Source organism: Mauremys reevesii, linkage group 16 (genome assembly GCF_016161935.1).
Source record: "Mauremys reevesii isolate NIE-2019 linkage group 16, ASM1616193v1, whole genome shotgun sequence".
Taxonomy (NCBI): Eukaryota; Metazoa; Chordata; order Testudines; family Geoemydidae; genus Mauremys; species Mauremys reevesii.
Window position 1 is genome coordinate 26,556,832 of NC_052638.1, and position 14,403 is coordinate 26,571,234.

At 38.3% G+C, this 14,403-nt stretch overlaps 1 protein-coding gene across 9 annotated transcripts in view; it reads right to left on the minus strand.

Moving 5' to 3' along the window:
• Nucleotides 1–14,403, minus strand: part of GARRE1 (granule associated Rac and RHOG effector 1) — a 95,312-nt gene that overhangs the window by 16,157 nt on the left and 64,752 nt on the right. For all 9 annotated transcript variants that reach the window (XM_039502960.1, XM_039502962.1, XM_039502959.1 and 6 more), the window contains 6 exons: nt 13,977–14,183; nt 12,181–12,321; nt 11,833–11,928; nt 11,537–11,698; nt 10,782–10,940; nt 4,649–4,746 (listed from right to left, as the gene is read on the minus strand). In XM_039502960.1, coding sequence (XP_039358894.1) covers nt 4,649–4,746; nt 10,782–10,940; nt 11,537–11,698; nt 11,833–11,928; nt 12,181–12,321; nt 13,977–14,183 — 863 coding nt within the window. The remainder of the gene's footprint in view (nt 1–4,648; nt 4,747–10,781; nt 10,941–11,536; nt 11,699–11,832; nt 11,929–12,180; nt 12,322–13,976; nt 14,184–14,403) is intronic.

A 14,403-nucleotide genomic window follows, 5' to 3' on the forward strand; every position in this document is an offset into this window, starting at 1 on the left:
CAATCACACATCCTTAATAAAAAGACAAGAATATCAAGAACAAACTGCTTTGAGAACAATGGAAATAGTGTCAACAGAAGCAAGAGTGCCCAACTTGAAACGTTTACACAAAACAACAGACCAAGTGGCTACCTCAGCGTCTTCTGCTGAAGCTTCTGCAATTTCAGTCCAGGAAGAGGTGAGCCAGCCTGACATGAGTGAAAACAGACTCCATGTTCAGCCAGTGCAAGACAGATTAAATCACTTGGAAAAAGTGATTCGAGAAGCTCCCCAAGTACTTTACTACACTCTGAAAAGACAAAAAACTCACATCCCCCTCTAACTTAAAAAAAACAACCACCTTTTCACACCTTTAATGGCAAGGGTTCTCTAATGCAGGACTGAGAAAGAACTACTTTTTGGCTCAAATGGATGCAGGTGACCGAATAGGGTGAAAAGTTAATTCACACACACACACACCCTTGTGCAAAAATAGTCACTCTCTCCTGAGAGTTCCATCTTCCCTGCAGAGATTATGGCAATTTAAAAAAATATTATATTAATACAGATAGAATAAGGAATTTGACTTATAGGCTTCTGAGGGGGTTTACACAGTAAACTCATTAGCTAAGTCCTCAGCCATTTTGCAGGGAAAGGTGAGTTTAACTGGAGATCTGGAGAGACAACTTTAAAATATAAAATTATCAATGGATGACCCCAATGAAAAATCTTCAGTTCTGCCACGGAAACTACTCAGGGTAGACGCTTGAACCCTAACACAAGTTACAGCAAGAGATGTCTATTCAGCTCCTAATGGGAAAAAATAAAACACAAGCTCAGGAACAGGTGTGGAGAAATGTATTCTTATTGAGGACAGCCGGAGCATTTTTTCTAGACATTGCAAAAGGAACAATTTAAGAGTATAGAACTTCCTAACTAGCCATTTCTGAACTACATTCACCCTTTCAGGTCACTCAGTCATTAGCTCATAATCAGTAACAGGTCCATGCTTAAGTATGTCATGGCATTAGGAAAGGGATTATCCACAGAGGGCTGTTACAGACCACAACAGCATTGCATCTGTGCATCAAGAAAGGTGAAGAAATAACCTCTGTTCTACCTGAAAAAGAAGGCGTTTTGACTATATGAGTGAAGGTCTCTGTAAGTCTGGCAGTATTTGACTGATGTTTTGGTTGGCATATAAGGCAAGATAGCTCTCAGCTCAACCTTCTAGAAAGTTAAAAACTTGCAGGTGAAGTGGCTTCCATGTTTGGTTTATTAGTTTCCATACTGTTTTTTCATAAGGGACTGAAGAGGAGTTTGTTGGTACTAGGACTGCTTGAGCAGAAAACAATGCACAGCAAGTCTTATGGCTCTCAGTTACAGAACACAGTGCACAGTATTTTTCATTATTTACTCCTTGCCTTGTGCCATCTGATATCCCTCAAAGGCCTCCAGCTGAAGGGGTTGGGGATGTTTCATACCCGATACAGTTCTCGTAGACCTCTGGTTAAGAGATGTAACCTGTTTAGCTGCCATTGAAGTCAGGATCCAAATCTGTCATGCTAAATTACTGCAGATTATCTGAGAGGCACGCCTTGTTTTGTATCAGAGCTAGTTGTAGTTTTCTGCAATTAAACCCATGAAACTACATCCAGGCACAGAGACCCGTCACATGCAGGCCCTCCCTGACTAGCTACCAGGGCAATGACCGAAAGGATTTGCTATGCAAATCAGGCTAGGCATTCATTCCCACCTTCTGAACACATAGTTGGTCTCAATTCTGAGTGTGAGATGCGGAACTTCTATCCAGCTCCATTACTAATCTTAATAGAAGAGATCGATATCAAGTTGATTACCCCTTCAGCTAGTTTGAACAACAGGTAGGTCCAGCAAGGGCACCATTTCCAATTGGGGAGGAGGGCAACTTTAACCATGATTACAGAGGCTACTTAGGCACCTAAAAACATTATGTTTGTTTTTGGTTTGTGATTTTTGTGTGTTTGTTTGTTTTTAAGATAACGGGGTGGGGGCTGCAACCAAAAATAACTCAAAGGGAGGGGCTCTCTAAAAAAGGTTTGAAAACTGCTCAAGGTGCAGGCATGGGGGGTAGCTAAGGCTGTGTGCTGGGAGGGATATTGCTTAGGGTGCAGGGAGGGGCTGTGTCCAAGGGGGTGCTGCTGCTGCTGTGGGGCCAGCCCTGCACTCAGTCCCTAGTTGGCACAGTGGGGCAGATCCAGGGGGACTTTGCCCGCCCAGGTATACAATGGGCAGAGGAAGGGGGACACCCTGAGATCAGCCCCACCTGGCTCTGCACAGCAGATCAGGAGGCAGGATCCAAGTCCCAAGTAGGTCGGACAGTGGCGGCTCCATGGCAGGAAGCAGGGGCAGCCCAGGGGCTCCAGATGGCTGCAGAGCAGGGGGAGGAAGGACAGCATCTTCCCTCCTGCTACAAAATGTGGTACGAAGCTCGGGGGGGAGGGGGGGTTCCCCCACTGCAAATGGCACCCCTGAGGCCCAGATCAAGAGGTAGGAAGAACTGATGCACTGGGTCTATCTTTCATTTTAGGGAAGAGCTACAGAGCATTCGCTAGTTCAAAAAGTAGGGCCTAATACTTCAGATGTCGTTCAGGGCAAACCCTAGATATTTTTGATAACACTAATTTATCATTAAATAATTGAAGGTCCACTGATACGAGGAATTCCTGGAACTGATGGCTGAATGATTACCCCCCATTGACTCCAAGTCTAACTTACTAACAAAGATTTCACTGAGCCACCAAAGCACAGAATTGCCAAAACCTGGCTAGTTCTCCCGCCACAGAACTGAATTAGAACTCTCGTCACTTGAAATGGGATACCAGTGGAGAACACTGCTTCTTTTTTACAGTAATTAGGGGACAGAATTTTTGTATAGAAAGAAAGTTAAAGAATTTTATTTAGTACCTCTCCAAGTGAGATCAGGAAACTAACAGCCTTATATCTGCCTAGTGAGCCTCAATCAGGGTCGAGCCCTTTATCAGATGCACCCCAGGAAGAGCAATTAAACTCAATTTAGTAGATTTAGTTTCAGAAAAGCCTCTCCTATTACCTGTAGATGGGATAAAGGAATGGTTACTTTGGTATCTAAAATGAATCTTCTGTGGAGGAGAAAGGATAATTTGCATTGCCCTAGAAGTACAATTGGGATATTGAAGAGATCTAAGGCCAGGCTTTTAGTGAGGATGCAGAGACTCTTTATGGTCTGGAATACTTAACATCATGATCTAAGACCGCCCTAAACATACTTGCACCCTTAGGGGTAAGGAATAAACAGTTACAGTTCAGATGTACTAGGTGACCTGAAAATAAACAGGCTTGCCTTGCTACCACTAAGCGGAACATTCTACAATTAGGTGGTCAGAAACCTGAACCACAACATGAAGAAAGACAGCTACCAACTTCATTAAATCCAAGGTATTTGCAGCAGACCTGGAATGAGAGAATGCTTTCTTTCACTTGGAGGAATCAAGCACCATAAAAGGTACACAAGGAAATGGTTAGCTGATCCACGAAGAATTCCAACCAACTACTTATTCAAAGAGTCTTTAGAAGTAACCATTGCCTTTAACCAGGAGAGAGAAGCAGCCATTGCCCATACCCAGTGAGCAGTCCACTTCTAGAGTCTTATCTCCCACCAGTAGGGAGCCAACAGCATTTATGTGATTGACTAAAATGTGATACACTAACATCTGGATTTGGTCAAATATTTAAATAGCACCTATTGTGAATAGACAGGGCTCTATTAATGTTTGTCAGTAGGGGGAGCCCCTCCAAAGATTTTCAGTTGTGGTTCAAGTAGTTTGCAATTTCTTTTTAGTTGTTTTAAAAAAACAGAGCAATTTAAACAGCATTCCAATATCCAGAGTGCCAGTTTATAATCTGGAGGAATTAAAGAAGAATTCACCTTTCTCTGCAGAAAGTGACTAGGCCATTTATACTTGAGGAAATGCCATATATACTAGTAGTTGCAGGCTGTCTCCACTAAAGGCTCAGACTCATCACTTACCATAAACTGAAGTCGTCCATAATACTGGAAGCGCTGCAACAAAAAGGATCTGAAAATATGCTTGTTGTTTCAAAAGGATGCCAATATTTGGTCAATCCTGGCAATTAGAAAAATGAATTCATTTAGCTCCATAGTCTACACTACTGAAGGCCCCACACCAACTTTCTGGAAAGGTTCAGTGAGGTGCTAGAGTCCCTCACCTGCTACCAAGATACTTGAGGAGGTCCTCTTACCTCCCAGACTTCCTGAGAGACATGCCACCTCAGAGAAAGAGTTCATACACTGAAGGTCTGCCACAGAAGAGTACAATAGGGAAGGATTTGTTTGCCTTTCATCTGTTTAACTATTACCATCCTTTCTTCTTTTAAAAAAGCCTCTTCAGTATTCTTGTCTGACAGCATTGCCTCCACTTCTATTGCCTCCTGAAGAAACAGTGCAAATACTAGGAGCTAACAGAGAAGAACATGCAAAGAAATTCTAGGCGCACCTGTCAGTGAATCTTACAACAGGAGTGCCACACCTCAGTTCCAGATTGGAAGAGCCTATCACAACATCAGTTTTCCTATATAAAAAAATAAAATCATGCCTACTAGTGTTATCTGATATACAATATTTATTTACCAAGTTGATGGGACTTGCACCACAATTCTGGATCCTTCTAAACTAATTTGAGGAGCATATGCTTCTTTATTTTCAATCTGCGCTGTGTCCACAACCACCTAAGCAAATAAAGCAACAATATTTAGTTCTTTTAAGAATACGGTTAAGTTGTTTTACCACCTGAAGTTCAAAAGGTAATGAAAACGGACAAAACACACAGAACTGCAGCAAAATATAATTGCAATCTGATTTCCATTTTAATATATCAAAACAGAAAAAGTAGTATAATTTCTCAAATCAAGCATTTAAATAAACAGCAGAGGCATAATTTTATCCTCAGCTACATCCTGTAGTTATGCATCACCCATGCAGTATCAGCTACTGCACTTCACACAGGCACCACAATGGTTGTCACACTTGGAGGCAAGGAATACTAATTCTCCCAAGCTGCCACTACCTCAAAGCCCCAAAAGCATCTTTTTGGTCAACTCTTTTGGATAAAACTGATACTTAATTGGGATGCCTGAGGTGAAAGAGATCAATTTTATTTTAGTCTGCAACTCTAGATTAACTTGCAATTCCATGGTTTTCTGGGTTCTAAGATCCTACATACACAGTCCCTGCCTCTGCCCATGCTGAATTGTGTGTCATTATTAATGCCTTCCTTAGTAAGAAGAGGGAGATGACTATCCAATGTGTTGAGTTTGGATAAGACATTGGTAAATAAGATAATTTCCAAACCCTCCATAAGACATTGTTTCTGAAGCTGGAGGGTTTGGAAATTACCAGTCTGTCTTGAACCTTCCCTTATTAGGGAAACTGACTGAGAAGGATGGGTTCGCATCAGCCTCAATAATTATATTTTTTAGTAGGTTCCACATTTGATTCATGTTTTCATTTGAGGTCCAGTCTTCATCCACAGGCCATTTTGGTAATTTCTAATAGCTTATTTTGGTTGTGCTGAGATTCCCAGCAACATTTGAGTCACCATCTGACCGCATGTCAGTGACTAACAGATTAGTTGTACCATTTAACCTTGAAATGGCCAAGTCCTCCTGTGCAGAGAAGCCTTAAGGGATTTTAGTGGCATGTCCACAGTCACCCTCCACTGGTTCTGCTATTATCTGGTAGGCTGGCGTCAACTAGTGGTGATGGAGAAATGTGTCAAGTGAAGCATTTGAAATGGAGGGGCCTGAAGTCTGTTGAGATTCTATGTTCCTTCCTATGGTGTCAAACCTACTAAAATTGCAGCAAGCATAACTGCACTGCCATTACCCACCCTTTAGATGTTCCATCGTTGAGCATATTACTGCATTCCCCTGGATAGTCGCCTCAGTCCATTCATCCCTACTTGTAAACAGTCTGAGTCTTTTTTTTTATTTTTAAAAAGAGGCCATTATGATTAGTGTTTGGCCTATGTACAAGCTTCCATACACCTTTTTTTTTTTAAATGACAATGCCATTCTATTACTTTGTTTAGGTTTCAGAGTATTTATGAAACTTGAATTTTATTCTGCAGATGTATTGATTTATGCCGCACCTGTAGCTATGAGTATTATAGGATAAGAAAGAAAAGATTTATGAATGATTTAATCCTAGTATTCAAGGGACAGATACCATCTGTAACTCAGATGTGTGTAATTCAGGAGCGAATCTTGCTTCACTCAGACCCAACTTACAAACAAAAAGAAAAATTCTCAACATTTGGCCAAGGTTATGATATCTAGGGTTTAGAAATTACTAGAAGCTAGGATGTTGCTGTTACAGGAACACTGTGCTAACAGCAGGGAGAAGTGCTAGCACAAAATTACCTTGATTATAATTAGTTTCATTTTATCTCTACCTTATATGACATCCAATTAAGAAAAGTCATAGTTGTGATTATTTTTTCCTGACAAACTAAAAAGAAAACATCTTAAATCCATGTGCTAGTGCTATTAAAAAAACGGGCTGTCATTAAATATGATTCTTAATACCAAAGTGCATGACAAATCACATAAAAAAGCATTCACAAAATGAAACTTCAACATTACTGCAGAAGTATCAACTCAACAGTACTAACATAAATGTTTTGATAAGAGACTGGAGGTCAGGCAATGCCACAAACAAATCAGCCACTGCTCATGTGTAAACAAATGCAGGAGATGATTCTGTAGGAAAAGCAGTGCTGTGCTCCTAATCTTTTGATTTTTCCCTTTGAAAAATTAACATTAGAAACACTTTGAGTGCTGGTCTGCACTAGGAAATTACATCAGCATAGCTACGTCTCTCAAAAGTGTAAAAAATCCGACCTAGCCCAACCTAATTCCAGGTGTATACAGTGCTAGGTTGACAGAAGAATTATTCCATCAAAGTAGCTACTGTCTCTTGGGGAAGTGGATTATTACCTATGCCAATGGAGAACCCCTTGCGTTGGTGCAGATAATGTCTACATTGAAGCGCTACACAGTGCAACTGGTGCGCTGCAGCTGTACCACTGTAATGGTTTAAGTGTAGACATACCCTTATGTTAACAATAAAAATCAATGTTAGTATCTTTACAATACAGCAGGCCTGGTCAGTCAAAATGGGTTTCCAGTTGCTTTGCGTTACTGGAGCAGCACAAAGCAGAGCTGGAGCGTACCAGTGAATATGCAAAGACCCCTGAATTATCAAGCACAATGGGCTAAGTTCAACCGAGTGTAGCAGAATAAACTTTGGTGAACGTCAGAACATTTGAATGTAGTTTTGAAAATTTAGAATATGATTTTCATAAGTGTTGAATAGTCACAACTTCAGTTGACTTAAATGTGAAGATCAGGTTCTTAATCTACAAATTAAGACAAATATTGAATAACTAGAGCAGGGGTAGGCAACCTATGGCACACGTGCCGAAGGCGGCATGCAAGCTGATTTGCAGTGGCACTCACGCTGCCTGGCTACCGGTCTGGGAGGCTCTGCATTTTAATTTAATTTAAATGAAGCTCCTTAAACTTTTTAAAAAAAAACCTTATTTACTTTACATACAACAATAGTTTAGTTATATATTATAGACTTATAGAAAGAGATCTTCTAAAAACGTTAAAATGTATTACTGGCACGCGAAACCTTAAATTAGAGTGAATAAATGAAGGCTCGGCACATCACTTCTGAAAGGTTGCCGACCCCTGACCTTGAGTAACTGCTCCTTTTTTGTTATCTGACATAGTAAGCCAGTAAAACCCAGAATAATTAAGCAATTTATGAGTCATACTTCATTTCACTTTCTAATCTTTCTCTAACAAGATGCATAGCCAAAATATGTGCGGCATAGAGTAAACGAAATCTTCATGAGATTGTCCTACAATGTTTTATTTGGCACTTAGGTAGCAAGTTAACTCATAAATCTCAGCCAATACAGATACATTAGTTTCTAAAAACAGTAAAATGAAGGGTGTGCTATATCTATTCCTGCTTCATTTATCTGACTTCTGAACAAAATAAATTCAAAATACAGTGAACGCGTTTCTCACACCCAGCCTGGTGGTTACTTAGGAAATGGCTTCCTGTTCATCGGACATCTATTGTTCTTGTTTTACAGGTGCTTCCTCCCTCACCCCACCCAGAGAATGCTCTAAAGGAAAAGATTAGAATTTGTCGTCATTACATAAAATTGTACGCAAATGTAAACTAATTTTGCAGAATTATCTTTACATAGCACCACAGATGTGCTAAGCAGTCTACAGACAAAAATGGCAAATCCTTACTCTGAAGATATTACAATGTAATTTAGGGGGAGGAACAACAAGGAACGACAAACCAAGAGTAAGACAGGAGTATAAGAAGATGAGGCTTACAAGAGTGAAAGACATACACTTTTTACTGTTATTTATGCATCTTGTTAGTGCCTCTGAATATGAAAGGCCTCTGCTATTAGATAATTGATGCCAGCAGTGAATAGAGTTATTCATGATTTTACCCAAGTTATTCCTAAAAATGACAATTTCATTTTAGTTTGCACAATAATCAAAGGAGTTCTATGCCAACAACTCTCCCTGCTGCCAGCATGGAACTCTCATGATAGCAGCACTTCAATGGCCAGCAGGGCTGCCCTGCTCTCCACCAGCCGCGTTTTCCCACTGCTACTGAGTCTCAACCTTCCCCTCCAGGTGAAGAAACCACCTAACCCTCTTGAGAACAGCTCTACCCCTGATCTAACCCCTCTTGAATCTAATGTTTTTAAAGTATTTTGTCCTCAAAAACACCCAATCAGAATGAGACCAACAATCTTACTGTACTACCACCAACACCTTCCTCTACCCCTAAAAAGAACAGGAGTACTTGTGGCACCTTAGAGACTAACACATTTATTTGAACATTATGCGCAAGTAAATGTGTTAGTCTCTAAGGTGCCTCAAGTACTCTTGTTCTTTTTGAGGATACAGACTAACACAGCTGCTACTCTGAAACCTACCCCTAAAAAGTTAGAAACCTGTGCCACACAGGTTCCTATCAGCAACTGCTATGTCAGAGGATTGATAGTAGCAGCACAGCTGCTGCCATATTAGCAGCAGAGAAAGCAGAACACCATGATTAGAGTCAATTTCATTTTATATCTTGTTTACATGTCACAGTTATGATGATATTCCCTTGAGTTAAGATATGAACAAGGGAGAATATCTTAAATTTGTGCTACTAACGGTCAAAGTTGTAGAAGCAATTTAATGTGATGCTTATAATACCAAAGTAAGTGATGTTCAAATAGATAAGCATGACAAATGAAGCTTCACTATTTCTGTAGAAATTATCAACTCAACAGTACTAGAAGAAACGCTTTAATAAACTAAGACAGGAGGTAAGTCAAAGCCACGTACAAATCAGCTACTTCACTTGCCTGAACAGATGCAGTAGCTGACCTTACAAGATATGTAGCAAAATGCCCTTTTTTTTTTTTTTTTTTAAATCAGAGATTAAAATCAACCACCAATTCTTGATCATTTTATGTTCAGGTTGCACACAAAGTAAGAGACCATTGACAGTATATAATCCAACAGTTAGACCAAATTTTGATTCTGTTACCAAGTGCTGGCTTAAAAAGAAGGTGATTGAAACTCTTGTGCACAATGATGTACTTTTAAAACACATACCACACACACATTTCCTGCTGCATTGTTGTTAAAGGAAATCTGCTCCCATTTTACTTGCCCAGTAGATTGAAAATTCACAATAGCCCAAAAGAAACACTTGTCATGAATAAACGGAAGTGCATTTTATTAAATAAAGACTGCAGTGATTAGTTATACCATAGATAAAATGTTTACTTAAGAAAACACACATATCTTAAAACAATATCCAAACAGTTCCTAAATATACCTTACTGATGAATAGTGCAAGTGTCTCCATTTGAATTGCCATTTTACTGATATTCGAAGGGGAGGACCTCCTGCTGGCAATTAAACAGGAAATCCAGCTCCCACGTCAGTGGTGAAAAACAGTATTTTCAGAGTTGTTGTAGAATAAGATTTTTTTTTTTAAATGTGGTAGTCTCCTGATTTTACCATGCATTAAAATGGGAGCTGCATTTCCTGTGTCCTAATCTACATCAGGTTGTAAAACCTGCAGCTTCCTATTTGATTTTAAAAGTTCTAGTGCTTTTCTTTTCATAAAATCAGTGTTCAAAATAGTCTTTATGTTAAGAGTGTAAGTTTTCAACTACAATTAAGACTTCTGAATCTATGGTCTGCTAAAATCCATCTTGTCTACCAGTAAAGTTATCTCTAACACTGGAAATGGAGGAGCCCACTGTAAGAAACTGAACCAATTTCCAAAGTGTTTTAATTATGTTTTAACATCTGTAAGAGAAACTTTAGTGTACTGTAGTGTAGTTTTATGTAAGTTTTATGTAGCGTAGTTTTATGTAAGTGTTTTGATTGTTAAATTATTGGTCAAACTGTCAACTGTAATTACAAAGCTTTTAATACTTTTCATATTTTACTAAGTTGTACCTAATTTTGTGAACTTGTAAACTGATGGGCTGAGAACAATGGTCCCAGTCCTACAAATTGCTCAGCACCTTGTTCTATCAGCCCAAAATGATCTCAGTTTTGCTTTAAAAGAAGAAGTATTCTTGTCCAAATATAGCTTTAAAAATAGTTTGTTTACGGCTGATCTGTCCCTATCAGCCACGGTTACTTACCAATCCAGCTTGGCCAAATAATAACTGTACAGCAGTCTTGCAGGCTCCCCGCCAAGTAGAAGGGCAAACCTGATTTAGTACTTCAGTAACAGGAGAGTCATCCCGGGGTGTAAGTCCATTATGGCAACCAGCTTCTTTGATCAGTTGTAGCATTGTGTGCTGCAAGTCACAAAAGCTTGTTACACACACTACTCAAAACAGAGTAACATACATTTGAAAAAACATCTACTACTGAATGTATATGTTGAGGTTACAAACAGGAAATATAATGTTCCCAGATGTCCTTATCTTGTAATTTTTATTTGTCTGAAGGATACATTCAAGGAAATTAAATACACATAGTAGTGTCAAATAGAAAAGCTTTCTCAATCTTAACGGAAGCATTTGCTACCTGTAAAAGGTCTAAGTTATAAAATGCACCTGTATAAACTGAATTATGGAAATTAGTATAATAATCAGAATACAAAAGAGCACTGCTTATGAGACACTGTAAATAACAGTTCAAAACACAATCCATTTTTAATGTTTCCAGGAACAGGGAGCTAAGTTTACCTCGAAAAAGTGAAAATGCTCAAAGATATCCAAATAATTTTTGAATGACACTCCCACCTTCCCCCCAAATTTAGAAATCCATTTTCCCACTAGTTCTAAGAATACCTTTTGAATTCATTTGGCGTAATTGGTTTTAAAATTGTAATTTAATACTGAACATTTAATATTGAATTTGTATAAGAGGTTAGATTTAGGGTCATTACCGTTTTTAGCTTCAGGTTTTCTGTTGCAGACTCATTAAAGGATATTCCTTTTAGAAAATGGGATCCTATCTGAACAGGTACAGTGGGGAGTTCACACTGAATTGGCTGAGGTGGAGTCTGTCTCCTTCCTGTTTGTTGGGCTTCAGCTTCACAACAGCAGCCCTTGAAGACAAAATGTAGATCAATGAGCAGAAAGGGAGACAGTAAATAAAAAGCTAATAAAAAGACCAAAATTTAAGGAATTACCATTCTTTACCATTCATTTTCAGGAGGAAAAAAAGAGTAGTGGCTCTTACCTGCAAACTTGCTTCAATAGCTTTTGGATTCAAGTGGAAGCCAGCCTTCATTGCATATTCACAATGGCCCAAACTCTCCAAAGCGATTTTATATGCCTGATATTACAAAATGGTTTAAGATACAAGTTAGCCATAATCAACAAGTGATGTGAAAGTATATATATGAATTTACACTGTCCTATTTCACAGCACATCCACAATCTTCTATGGACAATACTGCAAAGTCACAACACTTTCAGTTGACTGAACTACATGTTTTTGTGTAACACATTCCTTTCCTGCTTCAATCCCCTACCTCCTGACTGTAGTGGACGTGTGTAAAAAAATAAAATAATTAAGGTAACTAACCTGCAAAGCACTGTCAATTTTCATATTCAGTTCTTTCAGCTGGTGCTCAGGGATTGCCACACTTTGTGAGCAGAAGAGTTGCTGAACCTCAATTCCAGCCAAACACCCATCACAGCCTCTTTCTCTCAGCCGAGATGTGGCCTTTAACATAAGGGATAATAAAAAATAATCGTAGTATTGGTTCAACATTGGGACAGATCTAGTCTACCCAAAATTCCCACACCAGGACCAAGAACAACAATTAACTGGTATATCCGGTGATGATTATAGAAAAAACCACCTGTATATTAGTGATTATTTAAGAGCATAGGTTTTCAAATAGTATCTTAAAACCTTACAATTATTGGGATTGGTGATTTTAGTCAATTGTGGAAATAGATGTTTCTCTTTTTTCTAGCTCTGTAATTGAAGATAATTTGGTCTTATGTTTTTCTCTTATTTTCTCATTTTGCATGCCTAATAGACTTTATTCTGTTAATCTGTATATGATTCTCTATATTTTGACAAATAATAAGGCATTTCCTTCATAAAAATAGCTTAACTGGGCCAAGGTCATAACTGGCTCTTTTATCATAAATATCAAGGCCCCAACCCACGTACATAAGTACTTAACTTTAACCAGTTATAGCAATTTCTATGTAGCAACTTCCAAGAAACTAGGAGAATAAAGTACTGAGACAACATTTGAAATCCTGCTCATATTTAACAGAATTCATAGTAGATAAAGCTATGGTATAAACTTAACAACAAAAGTATGGAACAATAATATTCACCAAAAATTGTATCTAGCAAACAGTTGTAAATCTCTATTTTATTCCAGTCAGTGAGAGAAAGCAGTTGCAGCATGTCCAGTTACAAAGAGTTCTTTAGATTCATAGTCCCACAGGAAGCTTGTCTGTTGTCCTATACCTTGCAGATGTTAGTGGATAAATGGAAATCCTGAGAGGATTTCCAGTCGAGATGACTAACATGCCTGTCTGTTCTGCCAAATTAGACTTCAAAAGCACATACTTCAAGTTACTTTAATTTTAAGGAAACCATGTACTCAAAAAGTCTGAAGCCATTTTTGCTCTAGCAGATTATAAATTTAATGTCAGCTATAGAAAGAGGAAAAGCAAGTATTTTAGATCTATTAACTAGGTTCCCTTGAAAGGTGTTTTTTTCCTTGCAGTGAAGATATGGATTCCACAGATTATGTATAATGTTTTGGAAGTATAAATCTAGAGATAATTTTGAGTAACATAATTAAATTTTTTACAATTTTGTAATTCAACCACCAGCAAGAACAGCAGCTTTTCAACAAAGTGGACATAAAAGTCATGAGTAACCTTTTTAAAATACAGAATAAGATACATATTCAAAATGTTATCAAGATACCATCAAAATCATTTCTGTCTGACTTTTGGGGTGCTTTCTTTGCCTACTCTTTTGACAAAAGCAAAGGCTACTATAATTGAAAGATCGGAGAAATTTTTCTGTTTCTCTAGTTTGTGCATCTGACAGAACTTTGTGTATAATGGCACTGCTTCACTACAGACTGTTTCCTTTGTTTTTGTGAAGTTTTTCACATAGAGAAAAATTTAAAAAAAATATATATAGGAAAATTGGCTCCAGGATAATTAATAGTACTTAAAACTATTTTAAGTCATTTAAAGAAAATAGGATTAAATATCAAGTTTGGTTTTCCTTTAATATAAAACAAATATGAAGAGTTTTGCATATTAGGGCAACTAATTTCAAAGTTGCCAGTTACTAATATGAAATATTCAGCTTAATTAAAAACAAGGCATCCATACCTCTGCAGCTCCTCTCCACGATCGTACTGCATCTTCTAGCTCAGTTGTGGGGCTCAAATTGGAGGTTCCCACCCCACTAGCATTCTTCCTTTCCTGAGCTACAGCTTCAGCAAAACAAGAGTGTGCCACTGGTTGGACCTTCTGCAAAGCTTGTGACAAAAACTGAAAGTGAACCTGCATCACTGTCAAGAAACATCGTCCAAGTAACTATGAAAGAAAAAAAACAAAATTCAAGAGTGAGTTTGGGGTTACTTTTGGTCAGTGAATCCTGATGACTGAGTTAAACAAGAGAGTCAAGTTCCTAAGCTTGAATGGATCAATGAAGAGGTTGGTTTGTTTTTTTATAATGCTTCACAATCAAACCATCATCAATACAAAACATATTTAATACTTAACTATGTTCTTAAAACACTTAAAAATCTCTACA